Source organism: Alligator mississippiensis, chromosome 11, assembly GCF_030867095.1.
Source record: "Alligator mississippiensis isolate rAllMis1 chromosome 11, rAllMis1, whole genome shotgun sequence".
Taxonomy (NCBI): domain Eukaryota; kingdom Metazoa; phylum Chordata; order Crocodylia; family Alligatoridae; genus Alligator; species Alligator mississippiensis.
Genome location: NC_081834.1, coordinates 39,697,123 through 39,721,262, shown reverse-complemented (window position 1 = coordinate 39,721,262; position 24,140 = coordinate 39,697,123). Strand labels below are relative to the sequence as shown.

At 50.3% G+C, this 24,140-nt stretch overlaps 1 protein-coding gene across 2 annotated transcripts; it reads left to right on the top strand.

Moving 5' to 3' along the window:
• The first annotated feature begins 3,400 nt into the window (after positions 1-3,400).
• Positions 3,401-23,224, top strand: NMB (neuromedin B). Of its 2 annotated transcripts, XM_019477748.2 has the most exons (4): positions 8,005-8,405; positions 12,313-12,524; positions 13,103-13,351; positions 22,903-23,224. In XM_019477748.2, the coding sequence occupies exons 1-3, from the start codon at positions 8,240-8,242 to the stop codon at positions 13,322-13,324; spliced, it is 600 nt and encodes a 199-aa protein (XP_019333293.2). In that variant the 5' UTR covers positions 8,005-8,239; the 3' UTR covers positions 13,325-13,351; positions 22,903-23,224. The 2 variants fall into 2 exon arrangements, with proteins under 2 accessions (XP_014455424.2, XP_019333293.2); XM_014599938.3 differs by lacking the exon at positions 13,103-13,351 and having other exon boundaries at positions 3,401-8,405.
• Positions 23,225-24,140: the final 916 nt, after the last annotated feature.

The following is a 24,140-nucleotide window of genomic DNA, read 5'->3' as shown; positions in this document are numbered from 1 at the left end:
CTGACTTCTTTGGAGTTGGGGACCATTAACATCCCCACTGGAAAGCAGCTCAGTCTCCTGATGGGAGAAGAAAACCCCAGGGAAGGACCTTCAGGTTTCCCCCAGCCCTCTCTGAAGCCAGGCTGCTGGATACTCTTCAAAACTCACTTTCTTCAGGCAGCAGAAGTGGGTTTTCTCCTTCAGAGGTGCCAAGCAGGAAAGTTACTCACAAGGAAGATGGTGAAAGCTGGAGTAACTGGGCTCCCCGGTGTTGTTACAGAGGGAACTGGAAGCCCTTTCCCATGCTGAGGTTGTCCATTTCCATTTGGAAGGATTTTGGTGAACTTAAGCTCTTGGGCCTCCAGTATTTGTGGCAGGTCCTTGTCATCTAGCACAGAGAGTGCCCTGAAGCTATCAAAGTGCCTGGCCTTTGGCCCAGGACATTTTATTCAGACTTAGCTGAAGAAAGTCATAGTTCCCAGTCTGTCACTTGCTGCCTCAGGAAAACGCTGGCAGCAGCTGGACTCATGAAACACAAATGTTCTCAGGCCAGGCTGGGCCTGCCACTGCCTGCTGCACGCGCTGTACTGGAAGTACTGGAGAGCTGCTGGAGCTGTTGTAAGTAGGAAGTAGTGGGTGTTGGAGCCAGGCTGGGTGAAGCTCCCTTGCTAAAGCCAGCACATGACCTATGACCTCACTGGGAGAGCCACATGGGCCCAGCCACATCCTAATGTGGGCCTGAGTGTACATACCAGACCAGTTCCTTCTCTTTTAGCACCTAGCACCTGGCCTCAGCAGCCCATTGTATTTCTTCCTCATTTTTCCACTTCCCAGGGTACAGGGAAAAGTGAGGTAGGCTTCACAACCACCTGGACCTAGCATCCCCTCCCAGCAAGTGGATCTGAAGGGGGTTACGTGCTCCCCTTTTTGCCCCCCACACCTCAAGACAGAGGGCATAGAGCACCTGTCATACTCTCATCCTGGGTGAAAGCTACCACCAGCTCTGTGCTGCCACCTGGGACACTCTCCATTCCCAGGATGCCTATCTCTGGACTGTTCACTCCACAGTGCAGTAGGGCACAGGGAAGTGAGGGCTTGCACCACTGAGCTGAGCATGGCAGTGTCTACATCTTCCTGGGGATCCTTGTCCTGGGAGTGTGGAACCACAGGAAATGTTTACTCTTGGATTTGGTTCACACTCTCCTCCCCAGTAACAGACAGACAGAGCAGCGAGCGGCTGCAGTCTACCCACCTAGAACTGGCTCTTGGCTCAGGCAGTGCCCTAGAACTGGTCTTGCCTATGCTGTGCGCAGCCACCCCCTTCCCCTGCTCACTGCTTCCTCTTTCTCCAGCCAGCCCCATGGCTTGTCCATGAAAACCCTCCATCCTTTGCAGAGACCTTGCTTTCCCAAACGTGGGCCTCTGTCATGGGCACAACCTTCGTGCCTTCTTAGCTTAGGGACAAAGGCGCCTTTGAACTGCTTGAAAAGGAGAGGGGGAGCTGTTGCTGATGGGTGTATTTCACCCTTTTTGATGTAACTGTTACATCTGCCTGCTCCCATAGTGATATAAATGGGCTAAGTCACTGGAACTTTAACCTTGAATGAGATGGGGTTAAAGCTGCATTGTTATGGCTGCACTTGGAGGGTTACAGGACTAGGCAGACATAACGGTTAGGCCAGCATCATTTGACGTGGATACAGTTGCTATGGCTGCCTCTACCCCAGGTGCATAAGGTGGCATATCATTGTCTGGACATGGCCAGTGTCCCAAGTGACCTAGGCCCTGCTGCATGAGTGCCTCAGTCTCGTCACCCTTCACTGCACTGCCTGGGCTTGTCCCCTGTAAATGTTAACTGCTGATTTCACCTTTGCCTCACTGATAGAAAATGGCCAATAGCATTTGGGACTCAGTGCAGCAACCCACTGAAGTCCCCCCATCTAGTGATGGTTCCTTGCTGACGGCTTGTTTAGATCAATCAGCCCCTCACCAACTGAACGACCGCTTTACAGACAGAGTGCTCATGTTGTGTAGTCCCCAGTCAACGTCTGCCGTCAGTCGGTGCAGATTGCATCTCTGTGGTTACTGCTATCAGCCGAAGTGGTGATCTCATCGCGGCATGGGACCAGGTTTGTATGACAAGAGCTGTTTTCCATAAAGCCATGCTACCTGCCATCACTTAATTTCCCCAGTCTCTAATTCTGTAGCTCCTGATCCCTCCCCACCCCTACCCAGCAGCTTTTCCATTCCTCTGCTCAGGGCTGATGCTGAACACTTCCTGCTGGCGTTCTGGAGCTTCCCTGGCAAGCCAAGATCATGGCAAGAAATGTGGGGCTGTGGCAGCTCACGTTTCTGAGAGGAACCAGCCCAAGCCACATGTTCTGGGAGGGTGGAGGCATGCTCTGATTTTATTGTCTTGCATCTGGTTTGAGTGAATGAAAATGAACCCGTGCTCCCTGCTTAAAATTCCAGAGGGGCAGAGACTTGCTGCAACTGGTAATGTGCCAGCGTTGTTCTGAGAGGATCTTGCTCTCTTCCCAGTAATCTCTCTGAGGCATTCTGCTTCCTTCAAGGGGCAGCACTTAAACCTGCGTCACACTTTGGTGCATGCAGTAATTGCCCGGTGAATGATGAACTCCGGCTTTCCCTGACCTGTCTGTAATTGGTAGCACTTAATCCCAGGTTGAAGCCAGAGCTTGCATATATTTGCTCTAATCCCACAGAGACCCTTTGCCTACAGAGGCCCCCTCCCTCACAACTGGCTGCTTATTTCTGGTCCTGCACAGAGGACAGGGTTGTTGTGGAATGGCAGGAGGCAAAGCTCAGGCCTGCCCTGGGCAAGGGGCCCCTGTGCTGCAGGAGCATTTGAGGCAAAATGCCAATTCTTATAAATCTGGAAATGCAGTCTAGGCAAGGTGTCCACCTGCTGCAACCCATGACCTTAGCTCTGCTCCTCTGAGCCTGCTCTGAGGATGTCACAGCTCATCACTTGGCCTCAGCCTCTGCCAACACACAGAAAGGGCTCCCAGGTGGAGGGTACCACACACATCCTGGTACAGTGAGGGGCCGGTGGACTGCCGCCATGGTGTTGTACAAGGCAGAGACCATGGCAAGCTGGCTTGAGGTGTCTGACCAGGGGCAGTGCTGAGTACATCCCAGAGACTCCCCAGAGCTGTGGTCCCAAGGCTCTTGTTCTACTCAGCCCTGCACTCCCAGCCAGGAGAGGAGACCCTGGGGGAGAAATCTCTGCAGGACATTGCTGTCTTGGTTGTGTAATGGGAAAAGGGCGCTGGCAATGAGTTCCCTGTGGTGGTTCTGTACAGGGTCAGGCATTTCCCCCCTCTGGAAACTTCATTTCTGGAGTCTGAGGCTCCAGCTTCTCATGTGTGTGAAAGGGGATGGGATGGGATGGGATGGGATGGGAGGTGAGCAGGAGCCAGGCTCTTGAGTTTCCTTTCCAGCTCAGAGAGGAGCGGAGCTTCATGACTGCAGGATAGGGTTTAGGAATTGGACACCTGGGTTTCATTTCTCACTGGCACAGTCTAGTGGGGCAACAAATGCAGGGGAGCTGTTCTTGGGGAGGGCCCCTGCCTGTTCCCTCAACCCTCATGATCAGGCCTGCCCACTCTGTCCTCACAGCAACCCCTCCAATCCCCGCCACTAAGTTCCTCAGCCTCTGGGACCAGTTCAGACCCTGAGACTTCCCCGGTCAGTTAGGTGCACCTTTTTCTAGAGCTCCCCTCATGGGGCATTCTGGGCTTCAGTTTAATTTTTCAGGGATGTGATAGTATGAGTAGGCAGACCAGCTTTGCTCGGGCTTGCAGTGCACCATTGCTTGGTCTTGACTGATAGAGCCCAGTAGATCATAGATCAACACATGCAGTGCTCCTGCCTCTGGCTCCCTCTTTCCTGGGTGGGGATGTTCCTTCCTCTGTATCCTGGCAGGCAGGGACTTCCCCTCCATCTTCAATTTTCCTCACCTTGAGCTGGTGACTGATAAGGCTCCCTGTGGAGAGCAGCTCTTGCCCTGTTATAGCCTGGTGCTCTCTGTCACCAGACCTCCTGCTCAGCCCCAGTAAGTGACTTTGTTGTAAGGTGACTTCTCCCTGACAGACCAGTTCCCTGGGCAGGTGCCAGCCTGCCGTGTAAAGCATCTCTGCTCCAGGGGCTGACAACCTTCTGATATTTTCAGCCCTGCGCCACTGGCACATGGGACTCCAGTCTAAGAGGGAGGTAAAATCCCACAGGGCAAGGCAGAAAGCCACTGGTTCAGAATCACTATGACAATGCTGGTCCCTCCTCTGCCATACCACCTGAGCTGGCTCCTTTCTGTGGCACCCCACTCCATACCATACCCCAAGACCTTGCTTCAATGCCAGCATCCCTGCTTATTCTTCTATGTAGTGACTGAAGTCTTTAACTCACTGTGGATACCAGCCCAACAGCACTTGACAAAGTGATGGTTTCCCTGCTCCTTTCCTGCTCTGAGCACAAGCCTACACCTTACGCCAGCACCAAATATCCATGGATTCGCTACAGGGCCATTCCCCGCAGAGTCTGCTTCTCCCCCCCAGCCAGCCCTAGACATCATTCCTCCAGCAGAACCTACACTTTGTACCCTGTTTGCTCCACAACCATGATGCGGCTTTATTGCTGTCTTAATTAGTGACTGACTTTGCTGGGTGAGTGTGATGCTAATGGGTTATCATTGCAGGAATGACCTTTTTTCTCTGCTCCTCAGCTACTAATAGTCCTCCAATGATATTGATTAGTAATTGCCACTTTCATTAGACATTCATTCCATTAGTACAACTGGGTGCCACCCCCACTGCTCCCCTGATTTCTCAGTCTTGTTCTTTCATTCCTGCTTTCTTCCATCTGTCATCTGCTTATAGTCTCTTTTATTCCCCTCAGCTCTGCTGCCTCTGCATTGGTCTTGCCTCTCTCCCCCTTCAGACTCCCTTGTCCCCCATTGTTTTCTATCCTCTTCCCCGTTCCAGTCACTTTTTCCACCATGAGAATGGATGTGGGGAGACCAAACTATAGACACTGAGGGACCTGAATTGCCAGTGAAATTCGGACCCCTGTGTGTCTCTGGTTGAGCTCCCAAAATCGCTAGTTGCTCGGGGATTCTTGACTCTTATTCTTGTGACAGTAGCAATGCACAAAGTAATAATGGAAGAGTCCCTGCTTATGGGGAAGCCAAGGAACACACAAGGAGCTGAAACACTGCACCCCTGGGCTAGAAAGGCACCGGCACATATCTCAAGAGAAACATCATCAACCAAAGAGGAGCAAATTCTGTAGCCAGAGGGGCAGGATCTGAGAAGTTTGCTCCAGCCCCAGGGAGAGCTGGGTGTTATGGCTCACTCACCTGGCCTCACCCGCTGAGGCAACGTGTTTCCATCACCTACAACAGTTTAAGTAACTGTTTAAGTGGCAGACTCTCAGTTTCCCAGAATAAAAGCAGGTATCTTGGAGTTAAGGAGGATTAATCATTTTAGGTTGATATTTATCAGCTGCTGCAGATTTTGATGTGACCCAGCAATTTCAGAAAAACCTGCCTGCATTTTAGAGCACTTTGAGAAGAAAAAGCAGGTCATGGTGTGGGGTCTGTATCTTGGGATCCCCTGACCCAACAGCTCCAAAGTGCTCCATAAGATGTAAGCGAAGCCCCCCCACAGGCCCACCAGGCATTAACCCCACACCGATGTATCTGGCAAGTTGAAGCCATGAGTTAAGACAACCAAGAGGCTGGCGCCGAAGGCAAAGGGCTCCTGACATGGCAAAGTTGGACCCTCGCAATGCACCAGACAGTAACCTAATACAGGAATCAGTGGGCCAGGGAGCTAACAGTCTGTTTCCCCCAAGGGACAGTCAGCTGTGGGCAGGGTACAACAGCTGCCAGAGAATGCCCAGCTAGAAAGGCAGCTACAGTGAGGGAGCCAAAGACCAAGGCCAGGCCCAGAAGCCATCAGCTAAGAGAGACAAGAGCAGCAACCTATGTGAGCAATACAGAGGGGACCAGCAGGACCCCAGCCAACAAAGTAAAAGTAGCTATGGGGCAAACACATGGTCTAACAAGAGCCATGGTACAAACAGGAAGGGGACACTGGCTCAGACCAGCTCACAGCAGTGTAACAATGGGTGAGTGAGTGGGGCATGAGCCCTGGAGGGTACCCCCATACCCTGCACTTTCCCTGAAGTGGCTCTGACACTAGGGAGGGCAGAGCAGCAGTGGCAGAACGTGGGTGGTGGTTCACCATTGCTGGGGGAGATGTCAGCTCCTTTTTGCTGCCAAATACCAGTGGTTTTTGGGCCTCTTGAAACATGCCAGCATCAAAGAAAGGAGGAGATATGACGTCTCTCTCAGCAGCAGCAGACTTTCAGTGTGTACCCTCTGCCCAGGTAACAGTAGTGGCTACATATGCCTCTGCCAGCTCACGTGCAGGACCTTGAGGCTGCAGTGGGCTGGTGATTTAAATGCCATGTCCCTAGGATGGGCTATGTTTGAGTTAGCCCCTGGCTCCAGCAAGTCATCAAGCACTTGAATACAGGATCAACAGCTGTTGAAAGAGATAGCACCAGGAAGGAGACCTGGAGGAAGGGGCATAGGCTGTAGGAGGAAACCCTTTGGGGGGATGGAGGGTGGGGGCACCAGCAAGACAGACTGGAGGCACCTGGCTGGAGTGCTTGTCTGTCCTTGCACATACTTCTCTTGCTAAAGAGAGAGTCCAGCTGCAGAAGGATGGAGTCCTCCCATGTCATTACCCAGCAGGTGGTTATCTGCTTGCACTATGCAGCCAGCTTCGGGTGCTGGTGACTGGCTAAAGTCTCAGCAGCTCAAAGAAAGCAGCTTAACATGGGCCCAGGCTATAGTTCTTTCCTAGCAGCAGTCAAAACAAAGTATCATGCCAACTGGTACATCTCAAAATGGAGGCACTTTGGGGGGCTGGATCTTGGGAACCCTCCAGTCTTGGTACCACTAACTCTACCCTCTCCCTAACACCCTGTCATTGCTGCACACCCAAGACTTGTGCTCAGGTCGGGGGGGGTCCTACTGCAAGAGCTAGGGGGACCAGTAGATCTAGGCATAATCCTAGATTTGCAGTCCAGCCACACTTACTTAGTGTGAATGTGTATGTGTGGGACCCATCCATGCAGGGGGGGGGTGTGCGTGTGTGCGTGCACGCAGGAATGGAGGAGGGGAGAGGAGGGACTGGAGCAGAAATGAAGAGCCATTCATAAGCACCTTAAATGTGCTTTCAGGCTGTCTCAGGACCTAGGGAGAGCTCTGACTGAGTTCCTCTATGTAGACATTTGGGGCAAGCTGATAGTTCTCTCAGTGCCCAGAAGCTTTGTTTACTGTGTCTCCAATTGCTACAGAGCTGCAGTGGCCAGTGTAGAGGTTATGTGCAGGGATGGTGGGCAGTTTGCTTAGTGGATGTTACTGCCTTTCTCCAGGGGATTGGGAGAGGGTGAGAATCTGGTATTCCACGTCAAGTGGATCCAAGGCTTTGTGATACTGAACAGCAGTTTCTCTATTGACTGGAGTGGGTTAAGACCGGGCTTTTCACATCACCTTATTATCCTATTGGAGATCCAACCTGGCAAAAATAGATCCTGTGCTTTTATGTCCTGGCAGCTGGTGCCAGGAACAAGTTCTGCCATGTAACAGTCCTTGTCTTGCACCTGCTGCCATGTCCTGAGCAGCGTGAGCAGTTAGCTTTACACCTGGGCATAGCTAAAGGGGCAGGGAATGGGCATACCATGTTTGTGGGCACTGTGGGGAACACGCCTCTGGTGTGTTTTTCTCCTCACACCAACAAAATTAATGGCACTGAAAAGCATGGCATGTCCCAGACAGGGAAGGGCCTTACACAGCTGGGAGAGGCACGCATAGAGAGCAACATTTTCCAAGATGTGCACCTAGATCAACCTGGCCTGTGATGCTGCCTTGCCTGATGCACACATCTCAATATGGTCTATGGAAGCCCCTTGGCAGGGGAAGGGTTAAAGCTGAAAGGCACGACATGGAGAGCCTGCTGTGCGTAAGGACTGTGGCTTGTATTATTCATCTGCCAGTCTCCACCCCAAAGTTGGATTATTTAAGCAGAGGAAGGCAGGCAGGGAAGAGGGAGCCAGAGACGAACACAAAGGGGCAGGAGTAACTGGAGCACTTGGGAAGCAGGGGCACTCGCCAGCTCTCCCCCTGCGCTGTGGGCACAGCAGCATCGGGCAGCTCCCCGGTGTGGGAGCCATGTCAGCAGTGCCAGCGAGCAGGCTCTTGCAGATGGGGGTGCTGGGCTACTTGCTCCTCTTCTCCTTCATCTCCTTCACCTCCTCGGTCCGGGTGGACTTCACTGAGCACTGGAATAAAGCTGCCAAGATCAAAGTCAACCCCAGGGGCAACCTCTGGGCAACAGGTACTTGCTGCTTTCTCTGGGGGGCACTGCTGCACTCCTGCCGTGGGGAGGGAGCTGAGTGGGTGCAATTCATTGCTACAGCTTCCCCGGGCAGGTGTTTCAGCCTCTTCCCTTCTCAGTGTCCCCCCCCCACTCTCCTGTCCCATTCTTCTGCCCTGGATGCAGCTCACCAGATCTCTGAAGATCTCTTCAGTGGGGATCAGCCCTCACTCCCAATACCACCACAGGGGTTGAATTGCATCTGAGGTGAGGGGGAGTGAGTGACCAAGCCTCTGGGCTTGAGCCTGCACCTAGGATGCTTGCCAATGGATTTGGGAGTATCTGAAGCCCCAGGCTGAACAATCTGGGATGGAGGATACTTGCTGCTTGTAGCGCCACATATGGGGTTTGAACAGTAGAGTGTTGCTCAATTGAGAGGATTCAGAACTGATTTGGCTAATTTGACCTGGAAGAAGAAAATTTAAAAAAAAAAAAAAAAAAAAAGGGAGATTGAAGGTGTCTTGGAGAAGAGCACAGCTCTCCTATCCTCCCTCCCTCCTGGCTGCTCCCTGGCCACCTTTGGACTTTTAAGGGAACTTTTAATTTGTTGAGGAAACATCCCAGCCTGCTTCAAAAGCCAGGGGCTTTCACTCAAGTCTTAGGCTAATGCAAAGCTACAGGCATCATGTAACTGAACTGATGCAAGGGGCAGGGAAGGCGGCTGGTAGCTGTATGAGGGGGCAAAGACGCATGCCAAGAGGGACTGGACGGAGGCAGAGAGGGAGTTTGTGTCAGTCCATACCCACCCAGAGGTGCTCTGCTTCAATGCTGACCTGATCTTAGACCATCTCAGACCTGCTGTAGCCTGGCTTTGGAGAGCTGGGGATTAAAACCGAGAGCAGGGACCTGTGGAAAATGTAATCCCTTTGCAATTAAGAGTGGAATTGGGAGGGGATGAGGGAGGAGCATCTGGGTGAGAAACCAAGGGCAGCATCTTTGTTGTGCAAATGTTTGCTCTGGCCACAGCTGTGCGGGGAGCAGAAGGATGCAGTGGGAGAGGAAGGGGGCTGAAGGGAGGTTTTGTGATGCTCCAGGATGAGTGGGAAACCTGGCTGAGATGAACAGTCTATGGGGCTGTGGTTTCTGTGGGGCAGGGACTAATCCTTGCCTCTAACAAGTGCACCTGGGTAATGTGTGGAGTTGAGAGTCAGCTTGAATATCCACATAGCACAGGAAAGGAAGGTGCTGCTTGATTTTTGGTTGTAGCCGTGTTGGTCTAAGGACATAGGCAGGTGAGGTTCTTTGAGTAGATGTGATATTTATTTAGTTGGTCTAATAAAAGATATCACATCTACCCAAAGAACCTTGCCTGCCAGGGGCTGCTTCATACAGTCGAGGCTCTCTAGGGCAGTGTTTCTCAACCCATGGGTTGTGGCCCAAAAGTGGATTGCAAGAATATATGAAAGGGTTGTGAACAAACTTTAAAAATGGATCAACAAATTTAAAAAATGGATTCTCCTTTTAAAGGAGAAAAATGTGGGAAATGGTACCTTTTCCCTTGCAGGCTGGCAGAGCTCCAGCCTGCAAGGGGCTGCTTGGAGCTTCCCTTCCCCCCCCCCCACACACATTGGGGGGGTTGGGGCTTACGGGTGGGGGGGCAGTGGGTCAGAAATTAGGGGCACTGGGTCAGGACTGGCCATTGATGTTTACAAATGGGGCCTGGTAAAAAAAGGTTAAGAGCCACTGCTCTAGAGGCCAACTGGCAGCACCCAGAGGGGAGAGGGAGATGTCTATGGTCACTGTCTCAGTGCTGGGAGCCTCTCAGATGCTGCAAGGCTGGAGACCAGCTGTGATGCAGGGAGACAGACACAGAAGTGAGTCCCTTCCATGAACCAACATGCTTGTGCCTTACCCATGCCTTCAGCCAGAAGCTGCCGTGCTATTTGCTGGGATTTCACTGAGTGCAGAAGCCTGAGTCTTAGTCTGAGGTGGGCCATATTTCACTCCCAGCAAATGCTCTTCTGTTTTGAGGGGTCTCTGACCTGAGGCACTCAGAGAACAAACTGGTCCCGGCATCCCCCACCTGGGAGGGTCCCCAGGCTGTGGAACAATCCAGCCATGCAATTTGCTGCCTGCATGGTGCTCAGGTGTTTTGTCTTGCCAATAAAATTAATTCAAGCAAGAGAAAAGGAGAATGTGAGGCAGAGGGGGGCTGAGGCAGCAAGCAGGAGGTGGGAGAAGGCATGAGGGAAGGGAAGGGCCAGACCCAGAGAGGTATTTAAATGCCTAAAAGCTCATTGATTTTAATAGGACTTAGATGCCTAAAGAAGTTTATAGATCTGGCCCAAAGTTCCTTGCATCTTGCAGGGAAGAGCTGGAGGGAGGGGTCCATGGGAAGAAAGCTGTTTTCTGGCAGTTACTCAGCTAAAAGGAAAGGGCCAATATTGCTGACTTCTCAGCCAACATCCTCCCAGTACAGTGTGCCAAACCTGCCCAACACACCCAGCATGTAAAGCTGCCTAGAACTGGGGCATATTGGCTTATGGAGCAAGTAACCTTAGCTAAGAGCAGGTACAGCTACGAGTGCCAGCACCGACTCCAGAGAGCCACAAGGCTAATGATTGAGGGAAGCAGACTTCAGTCTGGGGAAAAAAACTGGAGGTGGGGTGACGATTCATGATAGAGGTTTCAAATATTTGAAAGGCTGCCAGGAAGAAGAGGGAGGACCAACTGCTCACAGAGGCAGGGTACATGGCAATGGGTTAAATGCAGCAAAGCAGATTGAGATCAAATCTCATGGAGAAGCTTCCCAGCTGCGAGAACTGAGAGGATGGAACGAGCTGCTCAGGAAAGATGTGGAATCTCCTTCATGGGAGGTTCACAAGAAGAGGGTGGATAGACGTCTGTCTAGGATGGTTTAGATACAAGTACTTCCTGCAGCTGGGCTGGATGAGGTGACTGTGGAGGTCTCTTCCACCCCCCACAGAGGGGAAAGCAGAGGAACAGCAGGACTACCTGCCAATGCTGAAATATCCTGAGCCGTGTCCTGGCTACTGATCTGTGCCTTTAAAATCTGTTGTTCTGGCACCTTTGAGAAGACTGTGAAACGTATTTTATTAATAGTGCTATCTGAAGCTGAGCAAGCAAGGGAGGGAAAGTGTGAGGGGAAGGTGGCTGTCAGGAAAGCAACTGTGAATTTCCATACAGACCAGAAGCATGAGCAGGGCTGGAGGGGGCTGAGGACTTGAATTTTCCTCTGGTTGAGAAGGGAGTCCAGCCAGGCTTAGGTGGAGGAAAATAGGCTCTTCCAGGAACCTGAGCTCCCTTCAAGTAACACCACCATCACTGTTGTTCTTTGGGGAGCAGGCTGACTGCTTTCCAGCGGGACTCTGTATTGTAGGAGTGATGCTTGTATCAGCTCAGGGGTGAGACCTGTGCCCTGTGTCAATGGGAGCCCACCCATGCTGAGGTGGTTAGCAGGAGGAAAAATAAATCATCTGGAAACCAAGCAGCAACAACCATAGAGCAAGTCTCTGTCTCTCTCTGTGCTGGTGCTCTGACAGGGGACTCCATCACCTGCATCAGCCTCTGAAGAGCCAGATATTTCGGACTCACTTGTTCTGAAATAGGAAATTCACTCCTTCCAAAATGCCTGGGTACAGCTTTAATGCCGCAGACTTTTGGCATCTGGGGAAACACCTCTGGCCATCATTAGCTTCCTTTCTACTAGCTCTCCTCAGCCAATGGTAGGATGGTGCTACCAGATCTGGTGTCCAAGGAATCCCATGGCAGTGAAAGGAGAGTGACATTAGAGTCCCGTTCATGGCAGGGTGCTGTTGACTCCTACCTTAGATCTTGCTGACAGAGCAAGGGTCTCCTGAATGTCTGCCCCCTCCATCATGTAAAGAGGTGCATTATGTGATTGCAGGTCACTTCATGGGAAAGAAGAGTATCTCAGGCCCTTCACACCTGGAGTCTCCAGAGGATGCTGCCATAAGCTCTGTCCCAATGGCCTTCAGCCCATCCCTCCGAGCCATCCTGGAGGACATGAAGGAGCTGCTTACCAGGGAACTCCTGAAAATCCTCTTGCAAGAGAGATTATTAGATGAGAACCAAGGAAAGCACAATCTTGCTGACCAGGTGAGCACTGAAGAAGCCATGGGAGGGAGAGAGATCAGAATGAGAGAAGATGGCAGGCAGCAAGGGGGAAGTTCAGGGCCAGACCAGGATCCCCTCACCCTTAGATGGGGACACATAGTGTGTCCCCCAGGAAACCCCCCAAGGTGGGCTGGAGGAGGTACCCTCACGTCCTCCTTTGGAAGGGGAAGGACCCTACACTGGAGAGAATGCAGCTCCCCACGCCCTACCAATCCCACAGGGGAGGAAGCCCCTGTTTCCAAAGAGGGACTGTGACTCCATTCCCCTGCCACTGTCCTTGCAGCCAGGTTGCCTCGGTTGGAGCACCCCACTCCTCCTGGGACTCGGTGGGCATTCATGTGGAAGCAGCAGGAACACTGGCTTCAGTTTCTGAATGGGAATCCCTGAGTGGGCAGTGTGAATGCCACAAAAATGGGTTGCCTCTCCACTTCCATGAGGCCTTGGTGGTGGAAGAGCTTTCATTTGGTCCCAAGCATTTATAGGACAAAGGCTACAGCCTCGTCCCCTCTGCCACCCATGAGAAAGTCCCCTGACTCTGTCCCCTCTGTTCCTGGAAACAGTGGGGACACACTAGCCTGTGGCAACTAGAGAAGAAAAATCCCTCTGAGGTATTGGCAGCCCCTGCCAGAGGTCTGTCTCCATCAGTGACAGCGCTGAGGTGTCACATCACAGAGGAGGAAGGAAGGGGCCCCTCACATCCGTGGCACTGGGATTCTGCATGTGGGTTGTCAATCTCCTACCCCAGACACACACAAAGCAGGACAATTTGGATGAACTGGTGAGGTGAGCAGAGGAGGAATGAGTTCATGGTAAGTTGCTCAGCTAAGGTAATGGGCTAATTCAAGAGAAGTTAATCCTGGGAAATTTCAAATTGCATTCTGGGACACTAGGAGAATTGAGGGAGAAGAGGTCAAACTCCTATAGTTCCCTGTGGAACTCCCATAATTCCCTTGCATAGTTCCCATAGGTCTCCCCTGGTCTCTTGTCCTAACCCTCTTATCATGAAGGCTGGCATGAAGGTTTGAAGGAAAGGTCTCTGCTGGAGCCTGATGAGCTAGCAAAGATGGAAAGACAGGCAAGTAGCTCACAAAGCCCATTGTGAAGGCTAAGTGCTGTACTTATGCCACTTCTGGATCATCGACCATGCCCACAGATGTCTGGAGACATGGAGCAAATTAGCTGCAAAACTCCAGCATGAGGAGGGAGGTGTTTGTCATCCCACTGGGCCCAGGTCACCTTGGCACTGCAGCACCAGCACACACAAAGATGTGTGTTCCTGTCATTATGATGGTCACAGGCAACCTGCTGTTCATGGGAACATGGGTGAGTAGCGTGGGGATACGAAGATCCTCAGGGCATAATGATGTGCAGCTCTAACTTGTAAATCTGATGCAGCGGCTGATGGGAAGCCAAAAAAGAGATTTGACGAGAGTCACGATAGGACCAAATTGGCAGTCATAACTGCCCTCTGTATGGACAGAGGACATGGTCTCAGATACACCCTCAGCCTGGACAGTCATCTGGGAGCTGGAGGGCAGCGTTTGTGGAGTCACAACCAGTGACGGTGGTAGTGACTGTGACCTCCACCTGCTTCATTTCATTGGATCCATGGCTGCTTGTCACCCCCATCTCCTCCTCCATGCCTCTCACCTGTTTTAGATTCACACAAAATTGCAGTGCAAACAGAGTGGATTATTCCATGTTTTCCCAGATCTCTGCTCAGGATGTTAGGCTTAGCTCTGGATCTGTGGGATCTTGGGGGGGGGGGGGAGGGGTGTTCTGAAAAGTACCTAAGCGTTCACATTCAGTGCTCCCACAGTGGTGCTGTCAGGGCATAGTTTCCCCATGATTTGATTAATTCCCAGTCAGTCTCAGTATAGTTTCCTGGTCTGATTTCTGCCCTAAAGTAATAACTGTACCTCTTGAAGGCCAAGATTCTGGTGTCACCATCTCCTCTGAATTATTTGCTTTGACCAGGCCAAACAGCCAGGCTGCATTATGTTATTTCAGCACAATACTGAGGGATGCTGCTTAAACTTCCTATGCTCATTCCAATGGTTTTATCAGAAATGCTCAGGAATTTTTGCCTCATGAGTGGTTGTCGCTTTGATCTCTGTGCTCGTTCAGATTAGCTCAGATGCCAACATGAGATTCTTGTAAATAACTGACAGTGGGGACCATGTCACCTGGTAATCATATAAAAACTTTGCGCAGGGTTTGTGGCTCCAAGTCTTGGCAGGAAGAGAGGTAGTAGAAGGCAGTGATGTTGGGCACTCCAGGTGGGACATACCCTTTATTGAGAGCACATCTGGGGTATGCCTGTTAGGAATGATGTCTAGGTAGGTAACAGCAGTGGGAAAGCTCTCATTTTTTATTGCCTGTCTTTGAGTTCCTCAAACCTGTGCAAGTTTTCGAGTTTTGTCTTAACAGTTTTTTTTTCACACCAAGATCCATTGCTTCCTGTAGGTTGTGTCTTCCCAATGCTGCCATGGCCAGGCTAATTGTCAGATGGCAGAGTGTAGTTCATGCTGTGTTCAGGGCCTTCAAAAGCAATCACAGTGGCCAGAGTCCTTCCCCTGGGAAGCGCCTTCCATCAGTTATGCTGAGGAACTTGTTAAGTTCCCTGTTACAGGCAGTCCTTAGACTTGCAACACAATTGGTTCCTGAAAATTGTGTCTTAAGTCAAAGTGTTGTAACTTGGAACCAATTTTCCCATAGGAAACAGTGTTATAAATGGGCAATTCATTCCTGAACCAAGGCTTGATACCCTATTTTTCACCAAAAATAACCCAGAATTTTATACACAGTCAATTATAGATGAGCAATATAGCTACATTAATGTATTTATATTGTAAATAGCAATCATATTGATTTGGAAGGACTTCTTTGAGGTGACTTTGCTGGACTTTTTATGGGCTCTTGGTTGGACTTTTTGAAGGGTTCTTGGCTGGAGTCTTCTCAGGAGTCTTGGCTGCAGGTTTTTCTGGAGTCTTATCTGCTTTCTTAAAGAAAGTGTCCAAGGAAGTTTGGACAGATGTTCTCCAGGGAGATGGGTGATGCAGTGAACTTGTTCACTGGCATGGCGTTGTGTCAGAGCAAGCATTGTAAAGTTGAAACTGATGCCAGAAAGTTGAAACAGGGTGTCAGTTTATAAACGTTGTAAGTGTGAAATGTTGTAACTTGAAAAGTTGTAAGTTGAGGACCGCCTGTACTGACTCCCTGCACAAATGGGCCTTCTGATCATTTTTCTGGGGCTGTCCCAATCCCACTGAAGCCTTATGGGATTTTTCTGTTGACTTCAGTGGTTTTCAAATGAGACCACTGAAGTGGAAGGCTAGCTCTGTGGGCTGGCTATAAATCCAGACAACTTCCCATGCATTTATTTTGTCTCAGGAATAAGAACAAAGGAGCAGTAGGGTGGCTCATGAGATGAGTCATATCCAAGACAGCTGTATGTGTAGATTTTAGCACTTTTTAAACTTTCTATCTTTACTTGGGAGCTTAGCTCAGGCTTAAATCTGGAGATACAAAGGCATCCCTATAATGATGGCAGGAAACAAGACCCATCAGTCCCCAGGTCCCCCAGCTTGTTCTCAACTTAATACTTGTCTCTTACATTAGAAGCTTCCTGTGCTTTGTACTACACTGAGCAAAATAGTGACATTTGCCAAATAACAATGGAGATTATAATAGGGGGTGTCCAAACTGTGGGTTGGATCAGGTGTGTGGAGCTGTTTCACCCACCTCTTGGAGCTCCTAGAAGGACCCAGAATTTGGGGGTGGTGTGAGCAGGGTCAGGGCCCACTGCCAGATTCCCATCAATTGGGAACACTGTGGGCAGCAGAGGACAGCTGGGAGCAAGCAATGGTTGCATTAACCTCTATGTTGCCACCTTTGCTTGCCTTGCTGATGTTGGGTCCAGATCCTGGGTCTGGATCAAGCCCAGAAGGAGCCCTGCAATCTGGATCTGTCCCAGGGGTCTGCATGAGTTTGATACCCTTGGCTTATAGGATAGAGAAATTGTGTGTACCCCTTTAGGTAGTGTGTGAGCCTCCATATGGCCCTCACTTGGCCCTGCAGTTCTGAAGCCACAGGAACCCTGCTTAGAACAGCAGTGTCAATGTAGATGGCCTTGACAGTCCTATGTAATTAATTCTTGGTTATTTGTGAGGTGAAGGTAGGAATTTGGGTAGTAGGAAACCAGGTTTCCCAAGTGTGTTGTATGGGGGGGACAGGAGAAGGCTCTGAAATAAATTAGAGCCAAGTTTGGCTGACAGCCCTGGAGCCCAGACTGGTTACATGCATATGTAAGTAGTTTACAGTACCTGTTGCAGTGTGTAATGTCCATTAAAGTGTCTGGTATTTTGTCAGTGCAGGTGTGTCAGATAGGAACTGAAAATGCTAACAGAGGACTGAGGAAATGGATCAGCATTTCCTTAGGGGAAATTAGTGTTTGAAAGAAATGCAGCAGAAACCGAAAGACAACAGCCGGGGGCACCCACTGAGACTGGGTTAGAACAGTAGTCGTGCCACTACTGGCCGAGCCACCACCCTCAGTGGCCTGGCCACTGCTGCCAGCCAGGGCACAAACTGGTTGTTATACCCCTGAGATGCAAACAGCTTTATTTCTTCCTGTGTCATATGAAGAAGCAGTAGCAGGAATTTACACTGTTCAGCTTGAGAATGTAGCAGCTAAAGAAATACCAGACTTCATGGTAAAGTTTGAGGTTTGCTGTGATCCAAGGAAAAATAAGACATTAGAGATATATATTCCTCACAAGAAGAAAGGCAGGGAGGGAAAATATAGACCAGTATGTGACTAAGAACAGGCAGCACAACCATGTCACCTTGGGGAGCTGTGTAAATCCCCCATTACAGTGTGCATTGTGTGGGGTATTTCATCACATGCCCTATTGCAGACACAGATGAACACTTGCAAGACCAGTTTCTAGACAGGCTGAGTGCTGAGTCTTCTATGGATGAGTGCAAAGTGAACCAGCTCATTTAATGAGTACAAAGTAGTGAGTTTTAAAACTGATACAAGAACAAAGGCCAATGTAATGTCTCTGAAATTATATAGCGCTTCACGAGACTGATCTACTTCATAGCTTGAGGGTTCAGTTAATAATCTTTCAACCTGCCTAGGAGAAAGATTTCAAGTTTGTGATAAATGCAAGTTACACAGTGAATGTTGAGATAAAAAAGCAGGACTGGAGTTTTAGTGGTGGAATTGGACTCACAAGTCATACCGGGCTTACCAGGTGGTTTGCATTCAGTGTCCAGAGGCAATTTGATAAAGAGATAAGGCAGAGATGATCAGGAATAGATACATAGAATACAGAATGTATCTGATGGCTTAGGGTGCTTGCCTGATGAACACACAACAAAGATAAGCTCACAAGTATAACCTGTAATGCATATGCCTTGTAAAATCCCCATAGCACTAAGGGATATGGTTAAAAAGAATTGCGTCATATGGAACCATTGCAAGTTATAAACACAGTGTAAGAACCTGAGAGTGGATCAATTCTGTAGTGACTGTAAACAAACCAGAGTGACATGGTATAAGAATATGCTCAGATCTTAGAGATTTGAACAATGTAACATTGAAGGGAACATGTTTCCATTGCCTTCAGATGAAGAAATCACTAGAGCATTAACAAAAGCTACAGTTTGCACTGTCTTAGATGCCAATAGTGGGTTGTACCACTGGATGACAAAAGGTCAAGTCTTTATATAGTTAAAACACTATATGGCTGGTATAAGTCTGCTCAAGATCCTTTGGGCATCTGTTCAGCTCCTGAAGCATATCAGAGATTGATATGACAATTGTCTGAAGGCCTAGAAGACACTGAATGTTATTTAGATAAAATACTGGTGTAAAGAAATAGCAGATGAGATTATGATAAGGCTTAGGAGCATTTGGACACATTGTGAAAGGAAACTGTGACTGAATAAGAACAAATGCCAGGTGGCTCTGACAGATGTTGCTTCACAAAAGAACTGATAACTCGCAACTTGCTGCAGAACAGAGAAGGCCACAGCAGCTCAAGGCTGAATTATAAAGATTCCTTCTTGGCTGTTCAGTGGCTGGCTTCAAGAAGAGAGCTGATGCTCTGGATAATGCGTGGCTCATAGCTTGGTGCTTAAAACACTTTGCTGGGAAATGAGGGGTGCATACTCATACTCCTCTGGGTTGAGGGGTGGTGAGAACCTAGCTCTCTTCCTCCCTGGGTTCTCCTCCTCCCATGCCCCAATGACTAGGCTCTGGGGCTAAAAGGTAGGATGGCTCCCTGGCTCTACTCAATTCAGACAGGTGGAGGGCCCTTGGCCACAATGTGTTTGAACTCAGTTTATTTCTTGCACAGATTCCCTGAGCCTGCTGCAGTTCCCCACTAGCTTTCCTAGCTCTCTCCAATGACACAGCAGTTTCTAGTGGGTGTTTTGGGCGAAATTAGCCAGATTTCTTTATTTGAAATGCTACACACTTGTCACTTTCTTAAATCCCCAATGCTTTCCAGGCTGGCCATGTTTCATGAATTTCTTCAACCAGCCACAGTTTCAGGAATGGTTGATTTTGTGGGCTGATTGTTTATAATAGTGAAAAGCCTTGGCTTTGGAGTTAGGGAATTCTTTCTCATCTGCTTCAACAGGTGTGTTAAGTAATGCATTGGATTAATAAAACCTTAGCATCCCACCCTTAGTCAACGTGGTGCCTATCTTCAAGAAAGGGAGGAAAGTGGATCCGGCTAACTCTATAGGCCCATCAGCCTGACTTCTATCCCGGGGAAGATCTTAGAAAAGTTTATTAAGGAGGCCATCCTTAATGGACTGGCCGACGCCAACATCTTAAGGGATAGCCAGCACGGGTTTGTTGCGGGTAGGTCTTGCTTGACCAATCTCATTTCCTTCTACGACCAGGTGACCTATCACCTGGACAAGGGAGATGAGATTGATGTCATATATCTTGACTTCAAAAAAGCCTTCGATCTGGTGTCCCATGATCGTCTCTTGGAGAAACTGGCCAATTGTCGCCTTGGGTCCCCCACGATCCACTGGCTGGAAAATTGGCTCCGGGGTCGGACCCAGAGGGTAGTAATTGATGGAAGTCACTCATCGTGGTGTCCTGTGACCAGTGGGGTCCCCCAGGGCTCTGTCCTTGGACCCATACTGTTCAACATCTTCATTAACGATGTGGACACTGGAGTCAGAAGCGGACTGGCCAAGTTCGCCGATGACACCAAACTTTGGGGCAAAGCATCCACGCCAGAAGACAGGCGGGTGATCCAGGCTGACCTGGACAGGATCAGCAAGTGGGCGGATGAAAATCTGATGGTGTTCAATGCCGATAAATGCAAGGTTCTCCACCTTGGGAAGAAAAACCCGCAGCATCCTTATAGGCTCGGCAGTGCTATGTTGGTTAGCACTATGGAAGAAAGAGACTTGGGGGTCATCATTGACCACAAGATGAACATGAGCCTGCAATGCGATGCTGCGGCTAGTAAAGCGACCAAAACGCTGGCTTGCATCCATAGATGCTTCTCAAGCAAATCCCGGGACGTCATTCTCCCCCTGTACTCGGCCTTAGTGAGGCCGCAGCTGGAGTACTGCATCCAGTTTTGGGCTCCACAATTCAAAAAGGATGTGGAGAAGCTTGAGAGAGTCCAGAGAAGAGCCACGCGCATGATCAGAGGTCAGGGAAGCAGACCCTACGATGACAGGCTGAGAGCCCTGGGGCTCTTTAGCCTGGAAAAGCGCAGGCTCAGGGGTGATCTGATGGCCACCTACAAGTTTATCGGGGGTGACCACCAGTATCTGGGGGAACGTTTGTTTACCAGAGCGCCCCAAGGGATGACGAGGACGAATGGTCACAAACTACTACAAGATCGTTTCAGGCTGGACATAAGGAAGAATTTCTTTACTGTCCGAGCCCCCAAGGTCTGGAACAGCCTGCCGCCGGAGGTTGTTCAAGCGCCTTCATTGAACACCTTCAAGATGAAACTGGATGCTTATCTTGCTGGGATCCTATGACCCCAGCTGACGTCCTGCCCTTTGGGCGGGGGGCTGGACTCGATGATCTTCCGAGGTCCCTTCCAGCCCTAATGTCTATGAAATCAAATCTATGAAATCTATGAAATACAGCCAGCTTCTTCTCATCAGTTCTTCTATAGAACTGTGTACAGAAAGTTTGTATTTCCTCAGGCTTCTGAGCTTTGCTGGTTGCCACATGGGGCCAGGAAGGAATTTTTTCTGTGCCTGTTGCTACGGGTGTCAAGGTTTGTTTTTTTTTTACCCTCTTCAGAAGCACTGGGTGTTGGCTGCAGCCAAGGCTAGGGATTTTAATTGGGGTTTGCTGATGCTCCTGTTGGAATGAAAACCCAGAGGTTCCTAGTTAAAGCATGTTGCAGTGCTGCTCAGGGGCAGGCTGATCATCACATTTGGGATCAGGATAGAATTTACCCAGGGTCAGAACTGCATGGGCTGCAGGGGGTTTTGTCCTCTCGGTAGTGGGGGGCATGGCCCTCTTTCTGGCTCTCCCAAGTGTATTTAACAACCCATCCAGTGGCACCATATTGCCAGTGCCCTCATACAGGTATGAGGGCACTGACAGGTTCGAGTGTTCCTGATGTCTTTGGGCATTGTGTCTTGTAGTTGTGTGACAGGGCTGCCTGTGTAGGTTTAGGAAGAGGTTAGACGAGCACTTGTCTGGGATGGTTTGGACAGTGATGGGCTTGTCTTGAGCCAAGGGTTGGACTAAACAATCTCCAGAGGTCCTTTCCAGCCTTATTTTTCCATGATGTTATGAATAGCCATTGTCTTATTTTCCAGCCTCTCCATATAGGGGACTGCACCTGTATGGAGCTGTTCAGCGAGCCCCTTTTTCCCAAACAGCAAGACATTTTTAACCCCTTTCCTTTTTTCTTTCTTTCTTTTCCTCCAAAAGGGCAGATTACTTACTCCCAGCCCTGGTGCTGCAGCCTGCAGGTTAGTTGGACTTTTCCCAATACCTCTGCAGCCTCTCTGTTTTGCCAGGTTTCAGGATTAGGAGTCTACCCTTCTCACCAATTGGTGTGTCTTTTGTGCTTTGCACAGCAAAATTGTTTGAAGGGGCAGGTCAGAAGGTGATCCTGGTCCATAGGGCTTGAAGCACACCAGTGTTGGTAGCCAACAGCACACAAGGATATGACAGATGACATTGTATCCATGTCTTTGACTTGTCTGCCAGAACGGCCATCTACCCATTGACAGCTGGGCCTCCCAGTTTGGATACAGGTCTGTAGCAGGGTTTGAACTCAGCCCTCTGAAGCTTTAACACGTCCGCCACCCTGCCTTATTAAGGGGGTACAAATAGCCAAGTTTAACCATGTGTGTACAGCCTGAACTCCAGCTCTGTAGAGCCACTGCTGCTCTGGGGATGGGGTCTGAAACACAGACCCTAGTGAGGGCTACTAGGAGGTTTGCAGACTATTTAAAGGAACACTACCTCCATCCTCTGCATTACTGAGATGCTTCAGCTGACAGCATCAGCTTCTGCGGGGATGTGGATGCCTTGATGGAATTGTCCAGCATCTGGGGCCCAAATCTAGGAAATGCCTGAATCTTGCTCCCTTTAGGGATGATGATTGCATGCTCCCTCTACAGCTGCCTTTCCTCAAACACTGTGCCAGACAGTATTTCACCTGGAGACAGATAGATGGAAACATGCCCAGGCAGGTTGAATGACTGAGAGGAATGTGAATGATGTGCATATGGAAAGGGCGGCATGCATATGGACAGTAGATGTGGTTGAACCAGGCAGGTGGGAAGCAGTCCTTGCAAAACTGTTGCTGGAGTTTTCTGTGGGTTCCTCCCCCACTCCCTCCTCCCTTGTCTCAGTTCCCCGGTTAGTGACTGGGTGACCAGAGCCTGGCAAATCACAATGCGAAGCTTCTCTTGTGCTCGCAGCAGCTGAAAGCTGACAGGTGCAGCTGGCATCACGTCATTGCGGGATATTCTATCAGGGTGAAATTCACCTCCAGAGCATGGAGCCCAGGTGATCAGGCTACCTGCTGGGGGTGGGGGGGGGAGCATATGCGGGCAGGGAAATCTATCCCTGTTTGGGTCTGTGGGGACCTGCTACATGGCCTGGAAGAAGCACTGAATCCCTTGGGAACTGATGAAAGCTCTGATCTGCCCCAGTTTGTGCCAGGCCATTTCATTCTATGCCCTGTGTGTGGTACCCAGGGGATGCAGTGGCACCCTGCCTGCTTGTTCTGTAGCCCAGGGCTGGTAGGATCCAGCACAGGAGATGCTGAAACAATGCCATGATTAGGATTAACATGAGACCCTGGCAAGTCTTACTGTGGCTTTCTCATTCCAGGAGACGGGGTTGCTAATGAAGGTGCTGGAGAAATATCTTTCAAACTGAGGAGGACCGGTGGCCGCCATCAACATGGAGGACTTGGGCCAGTGCCCCCGATGGTCTCACTAGTTTACAGGGAATGCCCAAGGGCATTCCCCTTGCGGTGTACTGTGGCTGCGTCATTTTTTGGTTATTTATTCTTACTGTAATATTGTTCCCAGAGAGTGCTTGGGGGACAAATCCAGCACTTTCTATATATTCCCCTCCCTTCCCCACTGTGGATTCTGCATCATTGACGTTTAAAGAGCCCCTGTGAATAAAACCAACTCTTTGCACAGCATGGGAGAGCCCTTGCCTTGGAGTCTCAGGGCAAAGGCTGGAGCAACGAGCTACTTCAAAACAGCCAGAGCCTTGGGTACAGATGGGATTGGTGCAGGGGCTTTGCAGGTATCCTGGCCTTTATCAGGGAGGGAGAGGCGATGTGAATGGGGTGAGAGGGGCCTACTGAATACTGGCAGGGAGGGAGGGGCTTTAAATGTGGATGAGGGATTGTTGCTGGTATATGGCCATGAGATCGAACAGCAGCTGGGCAGAGAGGAGCCTGCCGTATTGGACAGGGTTGTGCGGACTCCCCGGCTGCACCCTCCAGCCCAGCAGTGAACAAACAGCAGGTGGCAGCAGCTCCCAGAGAAAGAGCAGTTGCAGCAGCTAGGCACCCTGTCAGCATCTGGATGGGTGGCAGCCTGGCACAGAGGGCCAAGGGGAGCCCTCAGCCAGCATCACCCACAAGTCCTGACCTGTGCCCTTAGAGGACAATAGCTGTTCCCATGATACATCTCCCAAGCACTAGGCAGGACTCACCATGAGGGGAGCTGTGAAGCGGCCTCGAAGCATCCAGGCTGTGCAGTCCTGCCCTGTTCCCACATCCTTGCCTAAACTGGCCCTCAAGCTGGATGCTGCCCCACTTTGCTCCCTGCCCTGAGGAAGGTACTGGTCTCTGTGTCACAGCAAAGGGTGTCCTACCACCCAGACCCTCCCCAGCTGGGAATGCACTGACCCCTGACCTGCTCCTGGTTTCCCCTGGACCTCTCCCCTGCTGGTGTCAGGCACTTACCAGCATGGTGGTGCACAGGTTGAACGCACCCAGATGGGTGATGTAGAAGTGCACAGAGACCAGACCAAGCCAGTCGCTCTCCTCTACCTCACCCAGCCGCTCATACTGCTGCTGCATGCACATCATACAGATTAAATAGATC